Here is a 26,343-nt window from a genome sequence, read left to right on the forward strand (position 1 = left end):
ATTCTGACAATAACATTTCAAGGCGAATAATAGAAATCATTTTAAACAAATATACGTAACATACTTAGGTTGGTTTGTTTTGGAATTTCGCACAAAGCTACTCGAGGGCTATCTGTGCTAGCCGTTCCTAATTTAGCAGTGTAAGACTAGAGGGAAGGCAGTTAGTCATCACCACCAACCGCCAACTCTTGGGCTAGTCTTTTACCAACGAATAGTGGAATTGATCGTCACGTTATAACGCCCCCACGGCTGAAAGGGCGAGCATGTTTGGCGCGACGGGGATGCGAACCCATGACCATCAGATTACGAGTCGCACGCCTTAACACGCTTGGCCATGTCGGGCCTTGGAAATAAATAATACTTCTTCATGACTGGAGCCGTCTGGATTTGTTTTTTTTTTTTTTTTTTTAGTTTTGTTTTTAAACAGCAGTTTGTGAGAAAGTTGACGAAAATATTTCGAAAATAGTAAATGATTTAATAATTACATAAACTTATTGAACTAATAACTTAATAAAGAAATTTGTATAATTTGAAAATATATATACAAAAAAAGGAGAAAAAAATTCCATGTTCTACAGTATAATTCAACATCTAGTAATTTGTCAGTTAAGTTAAATTTTTATAATGATATATTTCTGAATATTTATATCTGTATACAGAATACGGTTACTTCTATTTATCGTTAAATTTTTATATAGTTTGGGTTATATACAGTTATACTTATGTACGTTTATATTTGTGATGAACGTCGTGTATACATTTTGCTATGAATGCTGAAAACGACACACATTTTTGAAAGCCAATATTTTTATAGAGTTTTAATGATAACACTTTGGGTTCACATGACTACAGTGGGTTATTTTTTTATTATATTCATAACAAGTTAGGAGAAGCTATATCAATACTGAGTGTTAGACAAGCTAGGAGGGTTATAAAGTGGAAACTAGAACACACCTTTATAAACCATATAGTGCGTGCCAAAATGACGTCATTCAAAATTGCGATCCTAGTCATATAGTGAGAGTTAATTAAAAAAACCTCCCAAGAGTGTTGCTCAGCTCATCACAATAATGGTATATATACTTGTCACTCTCGTTAACTATGATTGACGTGCTTTTATTTTCAGTTTCCTGGAAATCTCTAAGCAAAAACAATTACATGTAAGGCAGCAGACCTTTCCACTTGAATATGATTGAAATATAGAGCAACAAGGTGACAACTATTTAATCTATTATTAATCGGTACATATTTTTTTAAAAGTAGTACATACACGGCGGATGAATAAATGCTCGCTAAACGTTAATATAACTCGACGCTGCAATACTGAAAGTATCTCAAGACCTGATAATTGTTTAGTATTTCCTCACGGATACTTTATCGTGACAATTGTATTTATGAAACGACTTTTATTTTTGGGCACAGATGTCTTAGGAATTATTTTTCGCAAAGTGACTTTCGGCAGACTTGATCATTCTCCATTCCTACTAGTTTTCTTAAACATTGGAAACGTCAACCTAGAAAAAAAAAGATACATATACATATACATTAACCCTTCTGTTCTGGTCTAGAATGAAATAGTAACTTTAAATAAATCTGATTTTGCTATAAAAAAACGCTTTTCGACCAAAATTTTAACGAACAGCATTTTCCTAAAACATTTCTATATTTACGGTTTGTTTACGTTCAGTCCATTCTTTTTTGATCCTCGTTTGTATTTAAGAGTTAATTTTTTTCTGAATTTCGTGTAAAGCTACAGAAGAACTATCTGCTAACTAACAAAGCATTCTTAATTTTGAACTGATAGACTAGGTGGAAAACTTGTTTGTTTGTTTTGGAATTTCGCACAAAGCTACTCGAGGCCTATCTGTGCTAGCCGTCCCTAATTTAGCAGTGTAAGACTAGAGGGAAGGCAGCTAGTCATCACCACCCACCGCCAACTCTTGGGTTACTCTTTTACCAACGAAAAGTGGGATTGACCGTCACATTACAACGCCCCCACGGCTGGGAGGGCGAGCATGTTTGGCGCGACTCGGGCGCGAAACCGCGCCCCTCATATTACGATGCGCACGCCTTAACGCGCTAGGCCATGCCAGGCCCAGGTGGAAAACAACTAGTTAATAGAATTCAATACTTACTCTTGGGATATTCTTGTATGATCGAATAGTTAGATTTGGCCGAAGCTTTTATAAGGCACCCAAGTTCTCAAAGAGCGAAGCGAAATATTTTGCACTAACAAGTCTCGAACTATATAAATTCAAGGTCCTGTGTTATGTAAAAATAGTTAATGTGAAGAGCTCTTGTTTTTGTATAATGTAGGTTTCAAAGATATTATAACTGGTCTTTTCCTTCGTTTAAAGTAAACGAAACGTTGAATCTTGACGAGAAGCAGCTATAAAGATTATTATATATTCTACTACATGCTTTTCCGCTATCTATGAAAATCACAAAAAACCAAAAAAACAAGAATAGAGAAGGTTGAATGATTCAGTACTTTTTGTTTAATTATATTAAAAACTGTGGATGTAATCTAATCCTTTTCTTCCTTTGATTGTTATCATATAGTCTGGTAAATCAACCTTTAGAAACATATCTTGGAATTTAAAAAGTAATGCCTCGATCAGACACATGTATTAAAAACCCGGCATTACTCTCTAAAACGTACGTTTTCGTTTGATCGCAGCTGTTGGCTGAATGGAGCAGATATGCATATTTAGGACTAAAGCGACATTGGAACATAATATTTCAGTGTAATATTAAACTAAAACTAATTTCAAAATAATTTTTTGAATATTTGCGTGGAAAAACATATACATTTCCCTGGATTATTGTTATTGATGCTTTTGTATCATAAGGTTTTCGAAATATCTAGTTTCTATTCTTGTACATACAGAGAGATCAAACCAAAACTGTAAGCTGAAAGTTGAGCTAAAACTTCAAAATGAGCAAAAAAAAAAGAAAAAAAGAAAAAGTTTCCTATGCGTGTGTGTTTTTCTTATAGTAAAGCCATATCTGGTTATCTGCTGTGTTCCCTGAGGGGATTGAACCCCTAATTTTAGTGTTGTAAATCAGGAGACTGTTTCATATGCGTTATTTAAATACAATTTTATAAAACTATAATATGTTTACGAATATATTGATTAATCATATTCGTTGTTTCAGTATATATATGTAGCTGCCTTCGTGGCACAGCAATATGTCTGCTGATTCACACTCCTAGAAACCGGGTTACGATACTCGTGGTGGGTAGAGCACAGATAGTCCATCGTGTAGCTTTGTGCTTAATTCCAAACAAATAATAAAAAAAGTATATGCAGTCACATGTGTATTTACGATACAGATTTGAATACAATGTTTGAGGTGACAAAATTAAGTTAATGTACTGATGTAAAATCGATTTAACGACTCTGACTTGTGTGACGGATGTTATGACGTACGTAGCTCAGAAAGTAATGTTTGAAAATAACGAAAAGTTTAAACTAGTCGTCAGAAAGGGAAACTAGATTAATTTTGGTTGCATGTTTTTCATGATTTCTTGTACTGCGAATTGAAGGGTCCGAAGTTCGACATGTAATGCCATTGAACACGCTACGCACTTTCAGCTGTGGGCGCGTTATAAAATTGAGCCAATCCCGTTATTCAGTTCAAAAAAATCGTACATAGCCTTTGTGGTAGCAGGTACTACTATCTGACTGCTTTATCAACGGTCAGTAGTTCGAATAATGCACCTTTAAACTATGGATCTATGACTTAGCCATTTAACCCGTGTACTTATAAGCTGCTGTTGAGGTTGGAAAACCAAGTCTAATTTTCGTTTTAGTTTTCAGTAAATTGCCCATTCATTTCTTAATGCCTTCTAGCCACTTGTATTACTCACCATATAAATAATTGGTCCCTTTTGTAGTAACTCTTCGTCAATAATTAAACTGCACTTTCCCTTCTATTGTTCATTAAAGGTGTTTCAGAGGAGATGCCACTTTCTTCCTCTTCTGATTCCAGCTGCTTTCCTCTAAAGTCGATTTTAGCGTACTCTGTTGGTGGCTCCTGCCGTCTAACAACTGAGGAAGACTGGCCAGACCTAGGTAAGGCTAATTCAGCGTACGTCACATCCTCGAGCTGTATTATATTTTCAGGTTATATAAATAAAGATTATAAATAAACTAAAAAGGAAATTTCATTCCTGTGTCAAAAGATCTACAAAATATTTGAGAATGGTATCAAACATAAAACCCCTGTTTTTAATCCCCAAACTCGATTGTTTTCGACATATTGAGTAGCGGTATGTTTTTTTGTCTGCTACGATGCTCATTGTTAGGAAGTACCAGAAAATAATTGGGTAATATTACTATTTTTTAAACTTAGAATACGTAAGGATACTTAACAATACCTAATGAGATTAACCGCAATACATACAGTACTTTTGTGTAACGTGTTTCTTAATTTGTCACAGTTATTAAGTACCTTCAGGCCAATGAAGTCATGGATAAATCTTACAAATGGTATGGCACATGAAGGTAAAATTGCACAGGGATGTTAAAAGCATCACCCAAATTTTTCAGTTCTCACGTGTTGCCACTAGTGGCATCACTAAGAACTAATGGCTGGTCAATTACAGAAATAAATTGTGCAAGATGTGTTCCTCCAGTATCCAAAACACACTGCATTCATATGATAATGGATATTACATCAACAATGCACATCTCATCTCGTATTCTGGACACTTCATGGACAGTTGCATCCCTTAGGTTTGTAATTGTGCAAATCCGGTGTTAGAACTGGAGAATAAGGAGACTGTTCAACAATAAATTAACATGAAACACTTCTGTCCTGAAAATGCTCTCACTAAATGTGATTCACCATGGTGACCAATATCTGGAATGGCAGCATCCATCATGAAAACCATAGTGTTTATTAGTTGCTGCAGCATGGGGATCATATTGGTTGTGAACATTGGATAGTATTATGCAGTAAAGCCTGTGAAAATTTGCATTCCATGTGCTAATCGTTCTTCAAATAAAAAAAGCATTGTTCAATAACAAAGTTAGTTGTGAAATCATACTATACTACCACGTTAACATCAAGAATGCGTGTAGAAAATGTTACTCATGAATTATTTTCTGACCAGCTAATGCATTTTGTTTCAGTGCTTGGATATCAAACAGCTTATAAGAAAACATTCGCTAAGTTGACCGAAGAGCTTTATTAACAGCTGAAATCGGCAAATCCAAACATGTGAAACAAATGGCACGAATGTGCTGGCTTGTTCTGCTACGGCTTTTGTTATAAATTCTGTGCAACATGTCTCCTATGAACTTGCACACAGCAACACTGGAAAAACATCATCAGTGAATGTTATGCACATTACGATATTCCCGAGAGTTACCTTGACATTGAATCTCTGTCAGTTCCATACGGTTTGAACTGGCTGTATAATCTAACCTAATCTTGGCAGTTATTTTGGTTTAAAATTCTCAGGTCTCGGTGAGCCTGAGAGATAACCAGAAATACTCAAAAACTGTTGTTTCTCTTTAACTCTAACGGAATTTGGTAAATTTTAAAATGATAGGAGAATTATAGGGCAAATAGCCGGAATTTGTATGCTTGAAAATTTTTGTGGCAGTGAAGTAGGTCTTTAACGTAATGTAAGTCTCTAGATGACCGAGAAAAGTCGTCTTTACCTGGAGACAGAAACAGGAATTTGGATGAAGGAAAGAGAGGTTATGTGCTTGAAATTGTGTATATACTGTAGACTGCTAGCTGAGAGCATAAGCTGCACGAATCGAATCGTCTTAGTAGGAAGTTCGATTTGATATCTTCCGAAGATTGGGAAGACAACCTGAGATGTTCAGATTTTGTACTAAAAGGGCTAAAAATCGTGATATGTTTTAACGTGAGTATATTGGCACAATATTTTGATTTGTTACATCAAAAGGTCCAAAGAGCTGCGGTCAAGAAAAGAGTGATCGACAAAGAGAAAGAAGAGAATGAGAAACACGGGTTGATTGTTGTATGTAGGAGTTGATGATGACGTAGACGAAGACGACCAGAAGACCAGGAAGTGGGCCAAACACAGCAGTTGTTTGAAATAGTTCCCTTCCTTTGGTTATTTATGTTTAAGCCATACGCTGTGCCGCTGAAGTGTAGAAAGAATGATCAGTTAGTAGTATATAATTCAACTTTAATTGATTAGTTACATAAGTATTTTATTTGGAGCTCTATTTATGTTTTTGTGGAGTTTATGTAGCGTGCTTAGTTGTTGGTTTGCAGATTCACTGCACTGTGTACTAACATTTTTACTTTTTCTTGTTCCTGGGCAGAAAGTTGTATTTCTCAATTACTTATGCCTAACGTAAATGGAAAAGACCTATTTTTCTCTTAAAACTTTGGTTTTGTGACCTGGGAGCGTATAATGAAAACATGATGTGAGACTATATTTGGAGGCTGATACGTGAAAGTGATTTACATCACAGTCGCAAATCTTGAAAAACTATTCACTTCTAAACATTTTTGTATAACTTTAGTATAAATACATGTAAATCTTGATTCATATGTTGTTTTATTCAGACCTCGTGTAAATGAAAATGTGCAAATTTGCCCGTTTTTACATAAAAAAATAGGTTAATTTCTAAATTTCCTTATCCAGGTCACAAAAGCAAAGTGTGAAAGGAATAATGGCCATTTTCTGTTCTTTTATAACGTAAGCAATTAAGAAATAACACATACTATCCAGGAACGTAATTTGTGTTACATAGTGTTATGAAATTCACAGGTGAGATGTACTGTTTCCAGGTGACTGGGGTAGCAGCAAGAATTGGAAATTCGGCTGTTTGAGCGATGATTGTTTTTGTAAAATGAAGATGTTAATGTTTGTATTCGTTGTTTCATAGATGGGCAGTTTGATATTGATCTATATAAACAGGTGGTCGATAAGATATTCTTGTAGCTCGGTTATGCTGCATTTGGAGTTTGTTATATATTCGTTCTGCACGTCACAACGCAGACATATCCATAGAGGGGTCTTATGTACGCTTTGCATATACAGTCGTAATGGTTTTACTGTTCCACCTTTATTTATTTATCCAATTTAACGGAGGTAAGTTATTCTCTTGCTTGTGGATTTTTAGTATATTATTTAAATGGCTAGTCCATGTTAGCTTCTGATACAGGGTAGTACCTAAGAATGTAATGGTTTTTGAAAGTGTTACGAGGGAATTTTGTAGATGAAATTTGCCATTATTTTCATGTGGAGGAAGATTGTTAGTGTTTTGATAGACCTTAATCAATACACCATTTGTTGTACCAGTGATATATATATACGTGCGTTGAATGAGATTTGAACTCTTTTTGTTGCGAGAAAAGAATCGTGGGATTTATTCTACACACCGACATTACTGTGATGCTAGTGTGTAGGACAAGGGGGATGTTTATGATGTATAACAGGGGACTTAGGATCCGTAAACATAATTATAGGTTGATTCTAACTTAAGTGTGGCGGTTGGTTAAAAAGCTTTATATCCATCTTATGATGGAAGTGGAGATTTTGTATATAACTATAGTTTATATGATTGTGTCGTTCCATACGGAGTTGATAGCTTTACATCCAGAAACATGGCTGTGATAAAGTGTTTTTTATTAAATACTTGGAAAATCGATTCAGTGAACCCGATTAAGTGATCGTTCATTTGACTTTTTCTCCTGCTTGTATTTGGGATCTTGATTAAGTTATTGGTCGAATGATAGTTTTTCCATAAGTTTACAGTTTATGGTTTTTATTAAGCTTATGGGTTTGTAATTCTACATGCCCATCTGAACCAACTGAAAACACGCGACAAGAGCGAGAGTAGCGTCTCTGGTGACAACATGTGGCAACGTTGGCACTTGAATGATAGCCTTAGTATCTTCCTACGTCGTATCGTATGTTAGGTACAACGTGCTAACTATAAAACTTTCTTTTTGACAGTCACCTTTTAGTTTACAAGAGTATATTTTAAAAGCCTATGAGGTACCCCTTCCCGGTAATTCTAGATTTAAACTCAAGGATTTTTAAAATTAACGGAAAAAGTTTAATTTATAATAAATAATTGAACACTCAGTTAATAATTCAAACATTAGAATCGATATAGGATTCGTCCTATTTCAGTTATTTACCACAATTGCATTCCGTTTCGTAGTTTCTATCTAACCTTTGACTAACATAAAACTACTGTTTTATTTTCGTTCGTGTAATGAATAGTTAAGTTAATCCCAAGCTCCCTAAAACCTACGTCTAAATAAAACTGCTAAGTAAGCATTTTGTATCAATATTTATGTAATTTAGTGTTAAAAGATAATTAAGCAAAGTTGTCCCTTAGACTGAATAAAATCATCTGTTGTCCACCTAGGGAAATGTACACCTGAGGTGATGGTTCAGTTTAGTTTGAGTTTCGCGCAAAGCTTTTGTTTGTTTTGGAATTTCGCACAAAGCTACTCGAGGGCTATCTGTGCTAGGCGTCCCTAATTTAGCAGTGTAAGACTAGAGGGAAGGCAGCTAGTCATCATCACCCACCGCCAACTCTTGGGCTACTCTTTTACCAACGAAAAGTGGGATTGACCGTCACATTATAACGCCCCCACGGCTGGGAGGGCGAGCATGTTTGGCACGACTCGGGCGCGAACCCGCGACCCTCAAATTACGAAGCGCACGCCTTAACGCGCTAGGCCATGCCAGGCCCTTCGCGCAAAGCTACACGAGGCTTAACTAATTTAGCAGTGACAGGCTAAAGAGAAGGCAGCTAGTCAGTACTACCCATCGCCAAAATTGGGCTACTCTTTTACCAACGAATAGCGGGATTGATCATCACATTATAACGCTCCCACGGCTGAAAGAGCAAGCATATTCGGTAACGGGGGCTCGAGACTGCTACTCGTAGACTGGGAGTCGAGCGTTTTAACGTCCAGGCCAGAGATTGTTCAGAATGATCTTTAACTTTTTAGTTTGAAAAAAAAAGTACCTTGGTAAGTTAGTAGACTAAACATCTACTTATAAACAAGATTTCAAAATAAGAAATTTCTATCAAAGATTTACAATACGCTATATATAAATATATTCTATTTATATATGAACAAACAAACAGTTTACACTAGCACTTACCTTGCTTAGTTTAGGGGTTTTGTTCGATGTATTAATGCCACTTATATGCCCTCTACTGGGAGATTGTGTGGGATAAATATTTTCAATTCTCTCTGCTGGTACGCTAACTGGACAAACTGTAGTATAACTGGTCTCCATGATCAGGTTACCAGATTTCGAATCTGGAGTACTATAGCATGATTCCAGGGTACTGTTCAGCTGTAGACACCGATCATCTCCCTCTTCGGGATATTCTAAAACACAATCTAAACCTCAACTAGAAGTACTTACAAGAGTTTCTGTCAAATATTATATATTCTTTTTCCTGTACTAATTATTGGAGATAGATTATTTGTACTTCAGTTGTCATTTAAAATTTCCTGTTTATCAAAGTCACTGTTTTTTATACATCTGTATATTCTTCTGTAAATCTGTCAGTCTAATCGTCAATAAATCTTTTTGTCTGGCTTTCTGTTCGTCCGCAAATCTGTTTTACCTGGATAAGAGGCCCTGTAAAATGTCCTAGAAGGGATTATGTCTGGTCCTTTGTCGTCCAAATCCGTCAAGTCGTCAATATCTTTCTTCAGTGGCATCTGAGATCTACAGCAATGAAAAAGAATAATGAATTTATTTAAACTGCTGAACATTTACTTGATAAATATGTTTCATGCTGTAAACATTTACGAATATGTATGGAAGGCGTTAGAGCGAAATTTAAAGATACTTGGTGTTATGCTCTTGGTTTTAATTTTCTAGATTAGAATTGTGTCACAGTTTTTAGTCTATCTGTTCCATAAGATAAGTTAAACATGTAATAAATGATCAGAAATACATACTTATCTTCGTCTGCTTGGTCAGTCTGAGCTGCTAAAGGATAAAAAAGGAATTCGGAAAATAATATTAGCTAAACTTAAAAACCATATAAGTGAACTTAATTAATTTATGTTCATAGTTTCTGGATTACATTATCCGACTTTTTATGGTAGCGTGAATTTAAGAAAATTAGTTTCTCCACAGAGAATATTGAACTAAATAAATTAAGTTAATTATATTAACTTCTTTAATACGGCAAAAACAAAAGGTTTTGTGTTGAACTTCTTACTTTTACATGACTCTAAATTATCAACTTTTATTACAAGACTGAAACATATATACAACATTATAGAGATAATGTAGCAACAGCTCAGCTACATTATATAAAATGTTGCAAAAAGTTTCAGTCGTATTTATAAATAGAGTGAACTGTTCTATTACTTGAAATCTGTAGAGATTATAAATTACAAAGAAAATTGCATTAAAATATTTCGGTCTAGAAAAACTCTTTGCATTTACTGACCCCATTTAAAATATCCTGTTATTTGAAGAAAAACCCTAAACCTAATTGGGTACGAGTTTTAGAAAAGCCAGAAATTAATTTCACACACACACATATATGTATAACTCTATACTTATAGACCTGATGGTTCCAAACACTGTTTAAATTTGCACTCGATACTTAAGTTGTTGAGCAAACATTTCTTTAGAATCTTGAACCTAAATGTCAAACTACCTCTATTTGTACACCAACAACTTTACCTCTGGATAGCGTTCTTTTGCGTTTTACTTTCAAGACTATTACCACCACAACAACGGTGAGGACGAGAGTAACAACAACGCCGATAAGGATGGTGAACAAAGGCCGAACTATTACAATACCTGGAGGATGACCTTGGAAAAAGACAAAATTATGTTAAAATTCAAGGTTACAAAAACGAGCAGCAGCAAAGTACAGGCAATCATATTTAAGTATATTCAGCTAATTGCTTATCCTTAAAGCAGCAAAGTTGGTTGAATTCGTATCTAATCGATCTTGGTTCAAGCAGTTTTGTTATTGGTTTATAGATTTTGGTATTGTGTCAAGTATTTTTGTTAACACTTGATTTACGATGGTTAAACATCATACGGGGTTTCGTTTAAAAATGATGATATAACATTTTGTTAAACTTTGTACAGTGGCCCCAAACATGTATTCCCCTAGTTCAGTGTGAAAATTATTCTTATTTTCGCTGTTTCAATTATACAAACATGTACATGAATAATGGATACGCATGATACGCAATTTGAGAAGGAATCGATCAGTTGTGATCATGCAACTCTTAGCTACACATAAGATTTTTGTTATTGTATCTTGTTGTAAATATGATTTAATCTCTCGACGTTTTCAGTGATTAATGTTCAGGTTAATCTAATGATATTTCTGAGAAAGAAAATTTAAAACTGGTTGTTTCAATAAAAAACATACACACACTAACATAACTGGAGGCTACTCTATAAGCATTTTAAATTTTTTTGCGAGTAGTAAGACAGATTACACTTAGTCTTTATTAATAAAGCGAGTAATGCAGATATACTTACTTTTTTATATTTTAAAAGTAATCCAGGAATACTTTTTAAAAATACATGTATTTTGCCAGTGATGCGGGTTACACATCTTATTTTCACAACGCCATCTTTCACTAAGTTTTTAGGTTACATGTTTCCACAAATAACTTCTCTTTTATTAATACAGACAACACAAAATTTACAGCTTTTGTTAGTAATAAATCTACAGATTTGCCTTTGCTTTGATTCACGTACTTTAGATAATCCTGGTGACTTTATTTCTAAATCAGAAGATTTAACAAAGTCCTTTATTTCGCCCCCCGCTAGCACAGCGGTATGTCTACGGATTTACAACGCTAAAATCAGGGGTTCGATTTCCCTCGGTGGGCTCAGCAGATAGCTCCATGTGGCTTTGCAATAAGAAAACACACTCCTTTACTTCGTGTAAACATGTAAAGTCTATACAAATATTGAAAAGGTATTCGAAAAATAATCTCCATAAACTTACGTTAATAATTTCCAAAATCTGTCCCCAAAATTCTAAAACAATAACGGATAATTTTAATACCTTACACGCTAATCGTAACCTCATAGGAAGTACATTTCAAAATTTGTAGTTGCTTATACCCGGGGTCCGGCAGGGCCATGCGGGTTAAGGCGTTCGACTTGTAATCTGATGGTCGCGGGTTCGAATTCCCGTCGCACCAAATATGCTCGCCCTTTCAGCCGTGTGAGCGTTATAACGTGACGGTCAAACCCACTATTCGTTGGGAAAAGAGTATCCCAAGAATTGGCAGTGAGTGTGGATGACTACCTGTCTTCCCTCTTGTCTTACAGTGTTAAATTAGGGACGGCTAGCGCAGATAGCCCTCGTGTAGCTTTGCGCGAAATTCCAAAAATCAAACAAGCTTATACCCATAACCTTCATACTCGGGATACACTTGTTTGAATTAACGTTAGCAGCTATATCCACTCTGATACTTCCCATGGCTCCTTCCCTTATAACAGATCAGACTGTAACACGCAAGTACATGGACAGCGGAATTTTAACAGTTGATCCTAAGAGTAATTTTTACATTAATAAGTATTAAATGAGCAAGTAAATCCGTAATTTACTATATTATTTGCAATCTTTGTAACCTATTTTACACTGGTAAGAGCGGTCGCACATTTGGCGATATGAACAGTGAACACGTGATATATATAACGAATAGAAACTTTGATATCCCAGTCCTAAAACACTTTTGTGCAAACATAATAAGTTGTCTCATCTTAAAATAGTTGTTTTGAGAACAGCAACTGTTGATCAGGAAGTCGTGGGTTTCTAATTTCAAGAAACATTAAAATGGTTGTAGGTTTCAGTGATTCAATGTGTCAATGAATATCCTACACATTATTACAATTTTAAAATCATATTCATGTTCAAATAACACACCCACAATTGTGAACTTTCTAGCTCGCCAACTTTCCAGCGGTAAGTCTACGAATTTACAACTCTAAAATCTTGGTTTCGATTTCCCCTCGGTTGACACAGCAGATAGCTATGAGAAAAACACAGGTTAATTTGACACATTCTATATTCCAGAAAAACTGGAGAAGTGTAGAAAAAAACACAACAATTATTTGGTGGTGGTGAAGTATTGAAGACCTGGATAATGTATCCATGACGACGATACGACTGCACACATCTGTTTGAGTTCTGACTAGAAACCGCGGAAATGGGCACGTTCTTTTTCGCGGTTATTGGTTGTTGTTTTGTTTTCACGCGTCTCACTTCTTGTATTTTGGTGTTGTTTTCAGTTCTGATCAATTATGACGGAAATTAAAAACATAATAAAAAGTGTACGGCCAGTGAAATATTATTTATTCAGCTAAGCAAAACCTAAACACATAATAACGAGTGTCTGAATTAAGATACTTAATGTTAACGTGGTCCGAAATTTTGCATGGGAAAAATGAAGTTATTTTTTAGAATAATGACTACATCAATTCATTATCATGTAATTCTAAGGATTTCATAGTCGTTTCTTTGTTTCGCAACAGCTTTTGTTCTAGTCTTTCCAAACAGAGTTAGCTGTGGTCATTTTTGTGAGTAACTATCAATCAGTATTGCCGGTCGATTTTGTAATAGATATTAACTTTTTTCTCGCGCAGTAATCTCTTTGACAATAGTTGTTCAGCAAATCACAGATTTTTTTTTTTTAAAATGCAGGAATTTTCCATACTAAATTACTTAGCTGTAATGCATGCGTGTAGTTCAAAACCTAGGATTCATCCCAAAAAGAACTTAATTTACATAAAGTTTTCCAATCTTCTCCTTTTAATGCATGACCCATGCTAGTACAACGGTATGTCTACGGATTTACAACGCTAAAATCAGGGGTTCGATTTCCCTTGGTGGGCTCGGCAGATAGCCCAATTTAGCTTTGCAATAAGAAAAGAAACTTTTAATGCAATACTTGAAATTGACCCATTCCTATCGAAGAAGTCGTATAGTCGTTTGTAAATATAATCCTTCAATTAAAGAAGTGACAGAAAAATTATACTGATTTGTAAAAATACAAAAAGATTAATAGAAAATTCCGGTAAAAATCATACACGTTTTCCTTGATGCGTACTTTATAATCGAAATCTTGCCGCATAACGAGAGTTTTTTTTTTTTAATTTCACGCAAAGCTACTCCAGGGCTATCTGCGCTATCCGTCCCTAATTTAGCAGCGTAAGACCAGAGGGAAGGCAACTCGTCATCACCACCAGCCGCCAACTCTTGGGCTACCTCTTTACCAACGAATAGTAGGATTGACCGTAACTTTATAACGGCTGAGAGGGTGAGTATGTTTGGTGCGACCGGGATTCGAACCCGCGATCCTCGGATTACGAGTCGAACGCCTTAACACACTTGGCTGTGCCAGACCTCATAACGAGAGACAAAGTAGAAATACAGATGTCATGAAACGCTGTGCTCCTAATATCTAATGCAATGAAATTTTATTTGATTAATAAACTCTGCTGTAAAATATGATTTTAAATAGAATATTTGTAGATAATTCTTACGGGGATCACTTGAATTGGAATTTTAAACCTTAACAGTACTTGATGAGCATGTGGGGTAGTCGATCAGGCGAGGGTTTGATTTGTTATGAATTTCGCGCAAAGCTACACGAGGGTTATCTGCGCTAGCCGTTCCTAATTTAGCAGTAAGACTATAGGGAAGGCAGCTACTCATCACCACCCACCGCCAACTCTTGGGCTACTCTTTTATTAAAGAATAGTAGAATTGATCGTTACTTTATAACGCCCTGACGGCTGAAAGGACAAGAATGTTTGGTGGAACAAGGATGCGAATCCGCGACCCTCAGATTACGAGTCGCACGCCTTAACGCGCTTGGCCATGCCGGGCCACAACTATAATTAACTAAATTAAATAATTAAACTCACTAGAACTATTAAGCGTGAAGAGCCACACATTATGCAACATTATCTAACAGCCAAAATAGAACAGACTAAGCACCCTTAATCCGTGATGACGAGAAAACCCACTTGTTTTTTAAATATATAAGACGAGGCACCCTTTACGTTCATAGTCTGGAAATGGAAAAAAAAAAAAAGAAGAGACGTTTAATATCACCACCTCACGACAAGTTACTATAATGTCTACCCTTAAACACCATTTTGTGTGGAATAACTGTTGCCTAGATACACAAGCAGTGTGCACGGAAGCGTGTCGCGAGACATCACGAAACTGAAGAGATATTTAACACGAGAAAATTAATATTATAATGAGTAATATTCGTGTAGTGTGTAAATGTTCAGGATAATGGGGCCGCATCTCATTTAGGTGCCATAACTGTTTCATCATTAAATATTTAAAGCGCGCCAAATAGTCTAATTATAGCGTGGAATTCTGTGAAAGACTGTCGCAAGGCAAGAACGCTTTTGGAATGAAAAATTTCAAGATTTCTATGGGGTGTGTTTGAAAGGTTAGCATATTTCATTTCATCTTTTGTTTTGAAGTTATATGAAATAAATGGTTAGCAGAAAAGGGCTTCTCATAGAAAATCTGAAAAAAATAAAACAAACCTTTTCTGTTAACATAAAGTAAGTAAGTAAGTATTCTATAAGACGATCGTCTATAAGAAAAACAAGTGTATGTTATTACCATTTTATTAGCATGAGAGCGTTTTCTATACTTCAGTCTACCGGTTGCCGCACAATATTATATTTTAAGTAATATGAAAGATTATTCTTTAGAGTACCAGGCGAATAATGAGATGATTTTTCATTTTTTGTCAGTCGGTTGGTTGTCTTACAAACTTATTGTTATTCAAGCAACACAACAGTATTTTCTGTTGTTCAGTCTGTTAAGTTGCGTTGAGATATTATTTAAAGTAAAGTAAAAGTAGAGTTTTTTTTTCTTCAGCGTTATTTTTAATTATGTGCATTACGATATTGTTGTTCACCAAGTAACATGAGATACTTTCTATTGTTAAGTCTACCACAACTAATCTTACATAAAGAAACAATAACTTGTTTCATGGTTAATGTATACTTTAGGAACAGACACTTTAACGTTTCTTGCATTAGAGAAGTTAGGAAAATATAGCTTTCTCCTTATTGGGTGGTCCAGGGAGAATTCTGCGAAATTAATGGATGATATTTGTACATTTTTTATGTTGTTCAGAAATATTCGGTACATTAGATCTGTCACAGAAGCGTATCAGACCAAAGCTTCTCCTTACGTCATCACCCTCATGTAAGCAACACAGGTGAAAGCTGGCAAGAGACTTACGTGACTATTTTGTTCAAAGTAATATCGTTCTTGACGATCATCATATTGTGACAAACAAGCATGTTAGTAAGCCTATATCTAGCAAAGAATATGCAATCATTCTAGCATAAAAAAGCAGTTATATTTTTATTGTACAGTTATAAAATAAAATAAAAAAACACATATCAGGTTCAGTTAATTTCATTTAAACAGTTTCCAACTGTGTTAAAATATCTGAAAGTAGTCAACCAGAATTTATGAACATTTTTGGCTTCAGAGCAGTACATTAAATCCATTTCTTATATTCACTGGATGTAAATTAACTTGTGATTTTAAACTTAGATAATTACAATTTTCTCTGAGATACAACTGCATGACATGCTATGAAACTGATCATTTATACTTTCAGCACAAGAGATAACTGTACGAGTCACCCTGGTAATTGGTTAAATTATTACACGTCATTTCAGGAAAGTTTTAACTAATTACCAAGCTACAGTATGTAGCCAGACTGTGGCTTCTCGCTAAGGTTTTATTTATTCAGATTTTTCAACCCGTTATCATATAACTCATTAGGGATTTCGTAGATAATGAAATTCTGATTACTAATGGTTTTGATATCACTGAAATACTAACGTCCTTTTTTGTTGTTGTTATTCCAAATGCAAAGATTAAACAAGGCTTAATTAGTAAACAAGTTCGAAGAGCGTTGAATAATAAAAATAAGATCCATTTTTGTGTAGTGACGTAATTATTCTTTTTTTTTTATTATTCATAACATTCTAAATAATATTAACCACATAACTTATTTTCTGGAGAAATAGATACCGGGTCCCTGTTGACAGATGTGTAAAAAGGTAAAGGTATTTTCACATCCTGCAGAATGTAAACTAGTTTACAATTAGCTCTAAATCAATAACAAGTTTGTGTAATTTTACATAAGCTAAGAGCAGCGAACTATTTAAGATAAATCATTCATCGTTTTGTTAAGTGACTGTTTAGGATTATTTATCTACGTCACTATAAAAGTACCAGAAGATTACGTTGTTCATCCTGCAATGATACTGAACAGAGAAATATACAAATAATTATATTAAAAGAATTTCATATCTATGTATATTTTACTGTTTACGTATACAATAAAGTATTGTGCACTTTAAACGTTGAATAGTTTTACTTATATTTAGAAGTATGTTATGCTCGAAGATTCTAGCCACTTAACTAGGAAGTTATAAAAACTAAATTACCTTTATCCATGAGTTTCTCCGCTGGTCTGAGCGTAGTGGCTGATATGACAACCGGTTCACTACGACCTTTTGGATTAGCGGCAAAGACGAGTAGTCTCAGAGCAGTTCCAGCGGGAAGTTCTCTAACCAGAAACATTGGCACTGGGGAGGTGATGTTAGCCTGCAATGTACCGTGACCCACACTGAACACTTCCAGAAAAAAAATAGCACTCAATCCTCCGTTGTTCCCTTCCACACATTCCAAATATATTAAGTTTTCTGTCTGATTCAAAACCGAACAGTTGTGCGGAGACTCTGGAGGACCTAGAAGGTCATTCAATAAAGTTGTCATAGTCTGATAAGAAACAAACTTAAAGCTCTTGGAAAATATATCTAATATCAATTTAAAAGTTTTAATGTATTGCTTTATCATAAATACAAAATGTTTCAGTTAAGATTTAAGCTGATTGAAATATGAAATATATTTATTCATATCGAATAACAAATAACACACCATTAAGGAAGAAAACATTGCGGCCCAGCATGACCAGGTGGGTTAAGGCGTGCTACTCGTATTCTAAGGGTCGCGGGTTCGCATCCCTGTCGCACTAAACATGCTCGCCTTTTGAGCTGTGGGGGCGTTATAATGTGACAGTCAGTCCCACAATACGTTGGTAAAAGAGTAGCCCAAGAGTTGGCGGTGGGTGGTGATGACTAGCTGCCTTCCCTCTAGTCTTATACTGCTAAATTAAGGACGGCTAGCGTAGATAGCCCTCGAGTAGCTTTGCGCGAAATTTAAAAAACAAACAAACAGAAAATATCACTAACAGCGAATGTTTCGAATTGATGCAACAATTTATTCTTATCGTTCTAGTATTGAATGCAAGACAAATATTAAATTAGTTATACTAACTTTTGTATTTATTTCTAATATTGATCCATGTATGTAGCTTGTTTTAATTATATTTTTGCTTTATTTTATGTAGTAAGCATCATTGGGTGACATCATGTCTTTTATTTATACTTTTTGATTTGGCATTGGGAAAGTCTTCTTTGGTAGATGGTCGAGCGAAGCCGCTGTTGCCATTTTCTCTGATGATACTTTAGAAGTGGTTAGGCTCTTTCGCAGGCTTACGTACCTTTATCAAATTCTTCTTTAAAGATAACTATTTCACTGTTTTCTTTCCAATAAAGTTTCAAAGATGATTACAATGTATTCCATTTGGTTTGGTCTACATGTATTTCTAGATTCTGCTCTTTTTCATTTTGGATTGGTTATTTTATTGTTACACACTTCCATCCTTGTTGCTACTTGAAGTTCAACTTCTGGTAGTGTTACTGAAGTGTAGTGCGTGGAAGGTTCCTGGTTACAGATTACAAAACTACTTGAAGCAAACTGATCCTCATATATGAAGCCAATTCCCAAGATAAACTCTTCAAAAATGTTAGTTATTCCACACTATTTTGTGGAGAAAACTTCCTGTCATGAGGATGACTACCATCTTTCTTCTTGCTGGAATTTTATGACTGTTTGCTGTTTGCATCAATTCATCCTCTAGTTTCATCTCTGGAGGTAATTTCATACCTTTTATTACTAGATAATTTAGAACAATTATAGATGTAGAACCAGCATCAGTTAACATATTGCAAAGTTTTCCATCAATTAATCCTTTAACTAAAGGACCAGTTCTTTTCAGTAATGCACTCTTTGTCTCAACTGGATCTGTTCTCTTTTCTAAAGGCTTTGCTTGGAGTTAATCTCAATTATGTCCTTTTATGTTACAACTGAAACACCTTCAATTTTCTGGTTTAATTCTTATCTTTTAAGTTAACAGTTGCCTAATTAACCTTATAGACTTTCAGAAGAGAGAACTTATGTTTATACACTGTAATATAATTATTTCAAAGCTCCTGAGTCGTAAAATTTATTGCTTGTCTGCATTCATGGTTCGCCAATAATTGGATTGTTTCCCTTTAATATAAGCACATGCTTCAATCCGAATATTCTATTCCACTATGACATCCGAAAATTGGTCGCATGTCAACAAATCCATCACCTAACTTGAAGCATCTTGACAAAATAATCAGGAAAGCCTTTTTCATATCATCAGATGCTCGGCTGAGTTCTCATCCTTCCTCTTCACATTTCAGAAATAAATCATTGTAATTTAGTAGTCCAAGTTGGTTTGATAAAACAATCACCTGGACTTTTAAATGCACAATAAGATTACAAGCATTTTGTTCACTACTCCATCCATTCACATAGTAAGTTCTTTATTTCAAACTGTAACTGTTACTTAGAAATACTTTTCATCCTAACATGTTCTTGATAGAGGGATATTATTATTATTATGCTAAATTACATATTTTAATGAAATAGATGTGTAGCTGGAGTAGTAAAAAAAAGCTCTGTAGTCATAGGTAGTAAAAATATTAGAGGTAATAGATGCAGGCTAGATGGGTTTTTCAATTTCATATTGTACAGTTAATAGTATTTGAAATAGAAATTATTGAGCGAATGCAAAGGCGTGTCTTTGTGTGGTTGATTTGATTTTTACATCTTGGAGATCAGTTTCAAAATGTTTTAGCCTGGCGTTGATATTAGTTTGTTCGCCTTTGATCTTTTTGCAAAATTTTTATAATTTATTAGTACTATTTTGTGTATTTTCTGTTATATGGTATACCACTTCTATTCCATATGATTTTTGCGCTAGCTTGTCTCATTAAAAAGATGCGCTTACACATGTGCATAAGATAGGTAATACACATGTACAAATTCTTAGGGTCCACTTACTATGAGTACAACATTTCAGGTTTATAGGTTCTTTTTTTTTGCATAAAAATGTACACACGCATAGATAAGTAACAATACTCAGTTGCTCATCCCCAGACATCTGTGTGCGTACGTTCACACGTGTGTGTGTCTCTTTTTGATATGTGTTTTTGTATAAGGAACTACTTCTTTGCTATATTCCTTTTTATCAGTGGTTCGATTCCCCTCAGTGGACTCAGCAGATAGCCAACTGTGGCTTTGCCATAAGAAAAAACACACATGTCTTTTTAGCTTGTTTCATTAAAAAGAGATGCACATGGATAAGATAAGTAATATTATCCAGCTGCACACCATCAGGGCACACTTAAGTTGGATGCAAAATTTCAGATTTCTATGCTCTTTGCTCTAGGTGCTGTTGTGATCACATATTCTTTTCTATGCGATTTGTTTCGCTTGCCTGCCTCACAAAAAAATGCGCTTGCTCACGCGCGCACGTATTTGGGTGAATAGTAACACTCAGATGGATATCTTCGGGGTCCACGTAGTAAAATTTCAGGTTTCTAGGCTCTTTATTCTTTATCACACACACACAGACTAATAGCATGTCTTTTTATTGTTACACGTAGTTTAATAAATAAGATTGTGACTAGTTGCAAACTATAAAAACGTAATAAAAAATGTGTTTCTACAATAAAGTATGTACTGCTTAGCTGTTTAACGTGAGGTGCGTTTATTTCTACACATGCAAAGCACCATCCCAAGTGATGGAACAAGCTTAAGTTAAACTATCAATTTAAATTATTTCAGCGGCTTTAGAAAGGTCAATTTTACTGCATTCTTGGTTTCACTCAGAGCCAAAGCTCTAAGCTACCTCTACCGTCCATCGCAAAAAGTAATCGTTGAACATTTCAGTCATGCTAACAGCTGATCATCAATAACATACAGTGAATCTACATTTTTGTTATTTAAATTACATCATATTTTGAAATGTGAATGATGTTGTGATTACTTTGTAACAAGTTAGTGTAGAATATTCTGTTTGAGGAATGAAATTTGGCATCAACATTATTATGCCTGTTCTCTTGTCATTTCAAAAGTGAATATTGAGATTTGTCTGCTTGCACAAAATTTCAAAAGGAAGATAGGCGCACGCTCAGCCAGACACCACGTTTCGCAATATATATAAGATTGTGTTTAATATATGATATATAAATATCAATTGAATATATGCATAATTAAGGTTTAAATGAGTTTTATAGACGTGATAAAAATCCTTAAGATTATCTGTCTTTTCCTCCACGTTAAATGTTGTTCCTGCTAACACTAAAAAAAAAAAATCCTCCAATTGGAAAACGGTAAGTCTTCTAACTCACAATGTTAAAATCCGGTGTTTGATTCCCTGTGGTGAACACACAAGATAGACCAATGGGGCTTTGATCCTAAACAAACAAACTAACACATAGCAGAAACCCCAATGGGACTATGGTCTTAAACAAACACACAGAAGGTAGGCGAATGGGTTTCTGGTCTTAAACAAACAAACAAACACACACATAATAGGTAACCCAATGGGGTTCTGGTCTGAAAGAAAACAAACAAACAGCAGCTAACCCAATGACTTTTTTGTATTAAACAACACAAAGCAGATAACGCAATGGAGCGCTGATCTGAAACGAATAAATAAACAAAACATCACAGTAGACACATGCACTTTATCTAGTCTCAAGTGTGAATAAACAGACTACATGTGAATGAGGTAGCTACTGCACTGTTGAGATATTATTTCTCACAATCAGAGCTGAAATTCAAGCTATACAATATAAGCTTGTTTAGTATTACAGCATAACTTTATTGGAACACAACAATGTAAAACACCAAATTCTCTTCAACTTTGAATAATTGTTTTTTATTTTCAGTGAACACGATCTTTACTTGAAATGAAGGAGCTTTATAGGCTTATATATTCTCTGAATTTTAACGTTTTATCATGTAAAGAAAAAATGTTTAAAGTGTGTAATACAAAATTATTTCAAATTCTAACTGTGAACATTTCTATCTTGGTTTTATAGAGTCAATAACAACTATTTTAAATATTAATAACTTCATGCTATAATTTCAAGGATCTTAACATCTATAGCTCAGGATTAGTTGCTCTTAAGATGAATAGTGTATAACCGATTATCAGTTATTCCACGATATAACTAAGATGCTGTTTATATAACTGTGTGGTTATCATTTATTTCACGATGTAGCTAGGTTACTGTTTGTATAACCAGTTGTTATTTATTTCATGATTTGGCTGGGATGATGTTGTATAATTATGTTATTCCTAAATTGGACCGACTCTGTTGATGATGCTACGATGTTTACCTAAGTTTCCTTTTCGTATTAACATACTAATGTTGTTATATGTAAGAATAATTTTGGGTAGAGATTTGTTAGAGCATGTAAATTATTATTATAGCTTGAGAAAAACAATAAAATATGAAAATTAGAACAACCGTACAGAACTAAAGTTTTTGAGTGTCTAGTGTTGTTAGAACTAATAAACATAAAATATTGTACATATTTAATACTTGTTAACGAATAAAAGGTTTATTTAAGTCGTTAGATAGGGCGAGACAAGTTGATAATCGCTTGTGATAAAATATATATACATATCTTTCACTTCTGAAACTTAGACTGTATAGCAATGTGATGTTAACGAATAGCTGCATACGCTTTTTTGTAACTTGACGTATCTGTTTATAATACGTTTGATATGCTACGTGTATATATACTTTACCAGTAATAAATATCTTTACGGTACAAAAATTTTGATCAACATTCTGAGAGTTTTATCACGTGTTACTTAATTTTTGAACGAATGTTAATTAATGTTTAGTTAATTAACCTCATTGCTCATCACCACATCGAAGCTTGCTCTCATTACATATTTGGAAGGCCGTGAAGTAGCATTATTATTAACATCTTGATTTTTTCTTTCTATAAGTCTACAGTGATTCACTGTTCAAAAACTATAGCAGACAGGCAAATCGCTTGTCTTGGAGCTCTGGTTTGATATACTTCTTATAAGTTCAGTTTTAATTTATAAAGGTCGATTTTTATTTTATTTGTTTACAGTGTTTCCAATCGCTTTCGTTCAGAACCTTGTACACGGGTTTACACTGGTTTCAGGTAATCTATCAAATAGTAAGTGTGTTTTCGTGTCTGTGAAATACAGGATGAGGTAAAAGTTTGTTGACTTTGAATGCAAGTAATAAATTAGAATCTCGTTTTGCAACTGCCTACAAGAATCCACCTTAAATGTATTTATTAAGATTGGATATTGAACTTACCGAAGTAACGGAATTAGAAAAGTAAAAATCAAACGACTGTTATTTTGATAAACGTTGTGAAGTAAACCGACCAGTCGACTTTTGTCTCAAGGCATAACTTCAATGTTTAGGGAATTCCCTCCACTTGCACAAAAAGCTTCATTAAAAATTTTACCAATCTTCGTTAATAATTTGTCCAACTTCTTTCTTTCATTGTTGGATATTTAAAATTCTTTGACACTGCTATCAGATAAATTGAAACTTTTTTGGTAATGAACCACGCAAACAAACTTAATGTTCATTAACAACAAAAAACGTTAATTGAATGTGAAAAAAGTAACACCATTAGCTACCCAGTATTTGTACCTTAATCATATATACATTATTCAACAATTTTAACACACTGCAGGCGGTTATTTAAAACCTTGCTGAACTGTGGTGGCAGAAAAATTGTTTTATGTTTCTATGGGAGAGTGTGAATAAACGTGGACTTAATAAGCAAGGATTGTAAGATTCTCTATATTTTTCTATTTGTTTATATGATAGAATTATCTACTTGCTAGGTTGTCCTTTTTCTGCTTACCAAGCTTTTAATTATTAATCGATTCTTGTCATTTGAGTTTATTTATATTAAAATTTTGTTTATGTTGTGACAGAGAGAGAATTATGATGGTTTCTTCCCATGTTTAAAAGTGAAATAAAAGACAGTAGCCTCAGTTTATTGAAAATGATCTAGGGAAATGCTATACCAAACATGCTAGGAAGTTCACCCTACAAATCTAAAAGTAGCAAGCGTATAGTCACGCTGAAATATTATAAAATATCAAGGGGTCAATCATGTTTCACCAGTTATCATTAACCTCTGCTCAGATCAATCTTGCTATAGTGATCAGAATTAGAACACAGTAAATGATACAGTTAAGAATATAGAATGTCATAAAATAAAAAGATATAATAATCAAAATACGTTGATTCGTCAGTTGAGTACCCTTGCTGTTATCATAATCCTAGTAATACCTCAAAAGGTTCGTACAGTTTAGAAAACTTAGATTCATTAAATATTGTAGAGCTTGGTCATTAAAGATTGGTTTGATTATTCCTACATTTACTGAACGAGCACGACTGAGCGTATAAAACGGTGAAAGGAAATAAAGTCATAGAAAAAAAAGTCACGTTTTATTTAAATACCGCAAAAAATAAAGTAATAAGACAAAAAATTAATCAGTTATTAACTGACAATACATGGCTTCTACACATTGAGGATATATTTTATGTGTGATAACATCACAAATACAAAAATGGAATATTTTAAAGCAAGTAATATAACAAAAAGATTTAACTCAGTCATTTATTGAAAATACATGACATGTGCAGATTGAAAACATCGTATATGATATTGTGTCATTACATTGGATATTCAGCTGACGTCACGAAGAAAGTCTGTCACAGTCGAGCAGCACACAAGTTGAGAAGACGTTCACGTAGCTACACATACCGTCGAAAAACTCAAAGTTGAGGTAGGTTGCCTCTAGCAACCTGCTATATAACAGTGCATAATTAATTGCCCTCACCCAGTGGCTCAGCGGTATGCCTTCGGACTTATAACGCTAAAAACTTGGTTTAGATACCCGTGGTGGGCAGAGCACAGATAGCTCATTGTGTAGCTTTGTGCTTAATTAAAAAACAACAACAATATAATTAATTTTGAAATATTTTTGTTTTATTATTTTAATTATTCACGGTATTTAAGTAAAATTTGAGTTTCTTTCCTAGCCATAATTATGACTTTTTTCCAGTGACTTTATTTCCTGAATTGTCAAAAAAAAAAAAAAAAAAATGGTGGAAGGGCAGTCGAAAACAAATAAAATTGTTACATATTTCGTGTTATATATATAAAAAGCACAAAATGCAGATCCAGTTGTTTATTGTGCAATACGAAACCTCATTTTCACATTGTTTTTTACATTTTATGAGACTTATTTATCGACAGTTGTCCTTATACGTGCCAATCACAGAGCAAAATGTAAATACAAAATTGTTGTCACGAGAATATTGGCGGGCCCCCGATTTAATTGTTTACCTTCCTGTTGCCCCTCGCTAGTACAGCGTAAAGTCTACGAATTTACAACGCTACAATCAGGGGTTGGATTCCCCTCGGTGAGCTCAGCAGACAGCCCGATGTGGCTTTGCTATAAGAAAAAACACACACACCTTTCTGTTTGAACATTCATTAAACAATTTTGTTTAATCTTTCCCACACTCGTTCATTTACTTTTGATCATTCCAGGGCACATTAGAAAACGTTGTCTACACAGTTGTGTTCAATCATTCCACAGTCATTAAACGTTTGTGTTTAATCATTTTCGAACACTTTCTTACTAAGGTCTTCGTAACGATGTAAAATACTACTTATTAATTACGTTTCTTGTAATAATATAACAGCTAAACCATCTAAAATTTTAATAAATAAGTAACATAAAAGAAGGATAAATGTAAAGGTTACCAGCAGGTACTATAGTGAAAACGCAGGGTTTTCGCTGAATACCAATATCATTAGTACCCCAACAGAGTAATGTCCCATAATCGTCTTCTGTCTCTGGTGTGAAGGTGGCCACACTTTGCGTCTTATCACTGCTGTACTGTATTTGACTAGACTGTTTAGTTGAACTGTTGAACAGCCAGCTGAAGGTGACGCCATCAGGATCAGCATCTAAGGTACACGTCACACAGACTTTCTCGTGTACAGCAATTCCATAGGTCATTTTCTGTCCTGCTTGGCATTGAGGAGCATC

General features: G+C 34.5%; 1 protein-coding gene across 5 annotated transcripts in view; it reads right to left on the reverse strand.

Annotated features, from left to right (window-relative positions):
* Nucleotides 1-784: 784 nt before the first annotated feature.
* LOC143233074 (neural cell adhesion molecule 1-B-like) overlaps nt 785-26,343 on the reverse strand; it is a 325,804-nt gene continuing 300,245 nt past the window's right edge. For 2 of the 5 annotated variants that reach the window (XM_076468957.1, XM_076468955.1), the window contains exons 7-14: nt 26,055-26,342; nt 17,483-17,785; nt 10,682-10,813; nt 9,943-9,973; nt 9,603-9,706; nt 9,128-9,360; nt 3,875-4,113; nt 786-1,514 (exon numbers count right to left, since the gene is read on the reverse strand). In XM_076468957.1, coding sequence (XP_076325072.1) covers nt 3,919-4,113; nt 9,128-9,360; nt 9,603-9,706; nt 9,943-9,973; nt 10,682-10,813; nt 17,483-17,785; nt 26,055-26,342 — 1,286 coding nt within the window. In that variant the 3' untranslated portion in view covers nt 786-1,514; nt 3,875-3,918. Of the gene's footprint in view, nt 1,515-3,874; nt 4,114-9,127; nt 9,361-9,602; nt 9,707-9,942; nt 9,974-10,681; nt 10,814-17,482; nt 17,786-26,054; nt 26,343 lie in introns of those variants that run through there. The other 3 variants (XM_076468956.1, XM_076468958.1, XR_013017951.1) reach the window with 3 other exon arrangements.

Source organism: Tachypleus tridentatus, chromosome 12 (assembly GCF_004210375.1).
Source record: "Tachypleus tridentatus isolate NWPU-2018 chromosome 12, ASM421037v1, whole genome shotgun sequence".
NCBI classification, from domain to species: domain Eukaryota; kingdom Metazoa; phylum Arthropoda; class Merostomata; order Xiphosura; family Limulidae; genus Tachypleus; species Tachypleus tridentatus.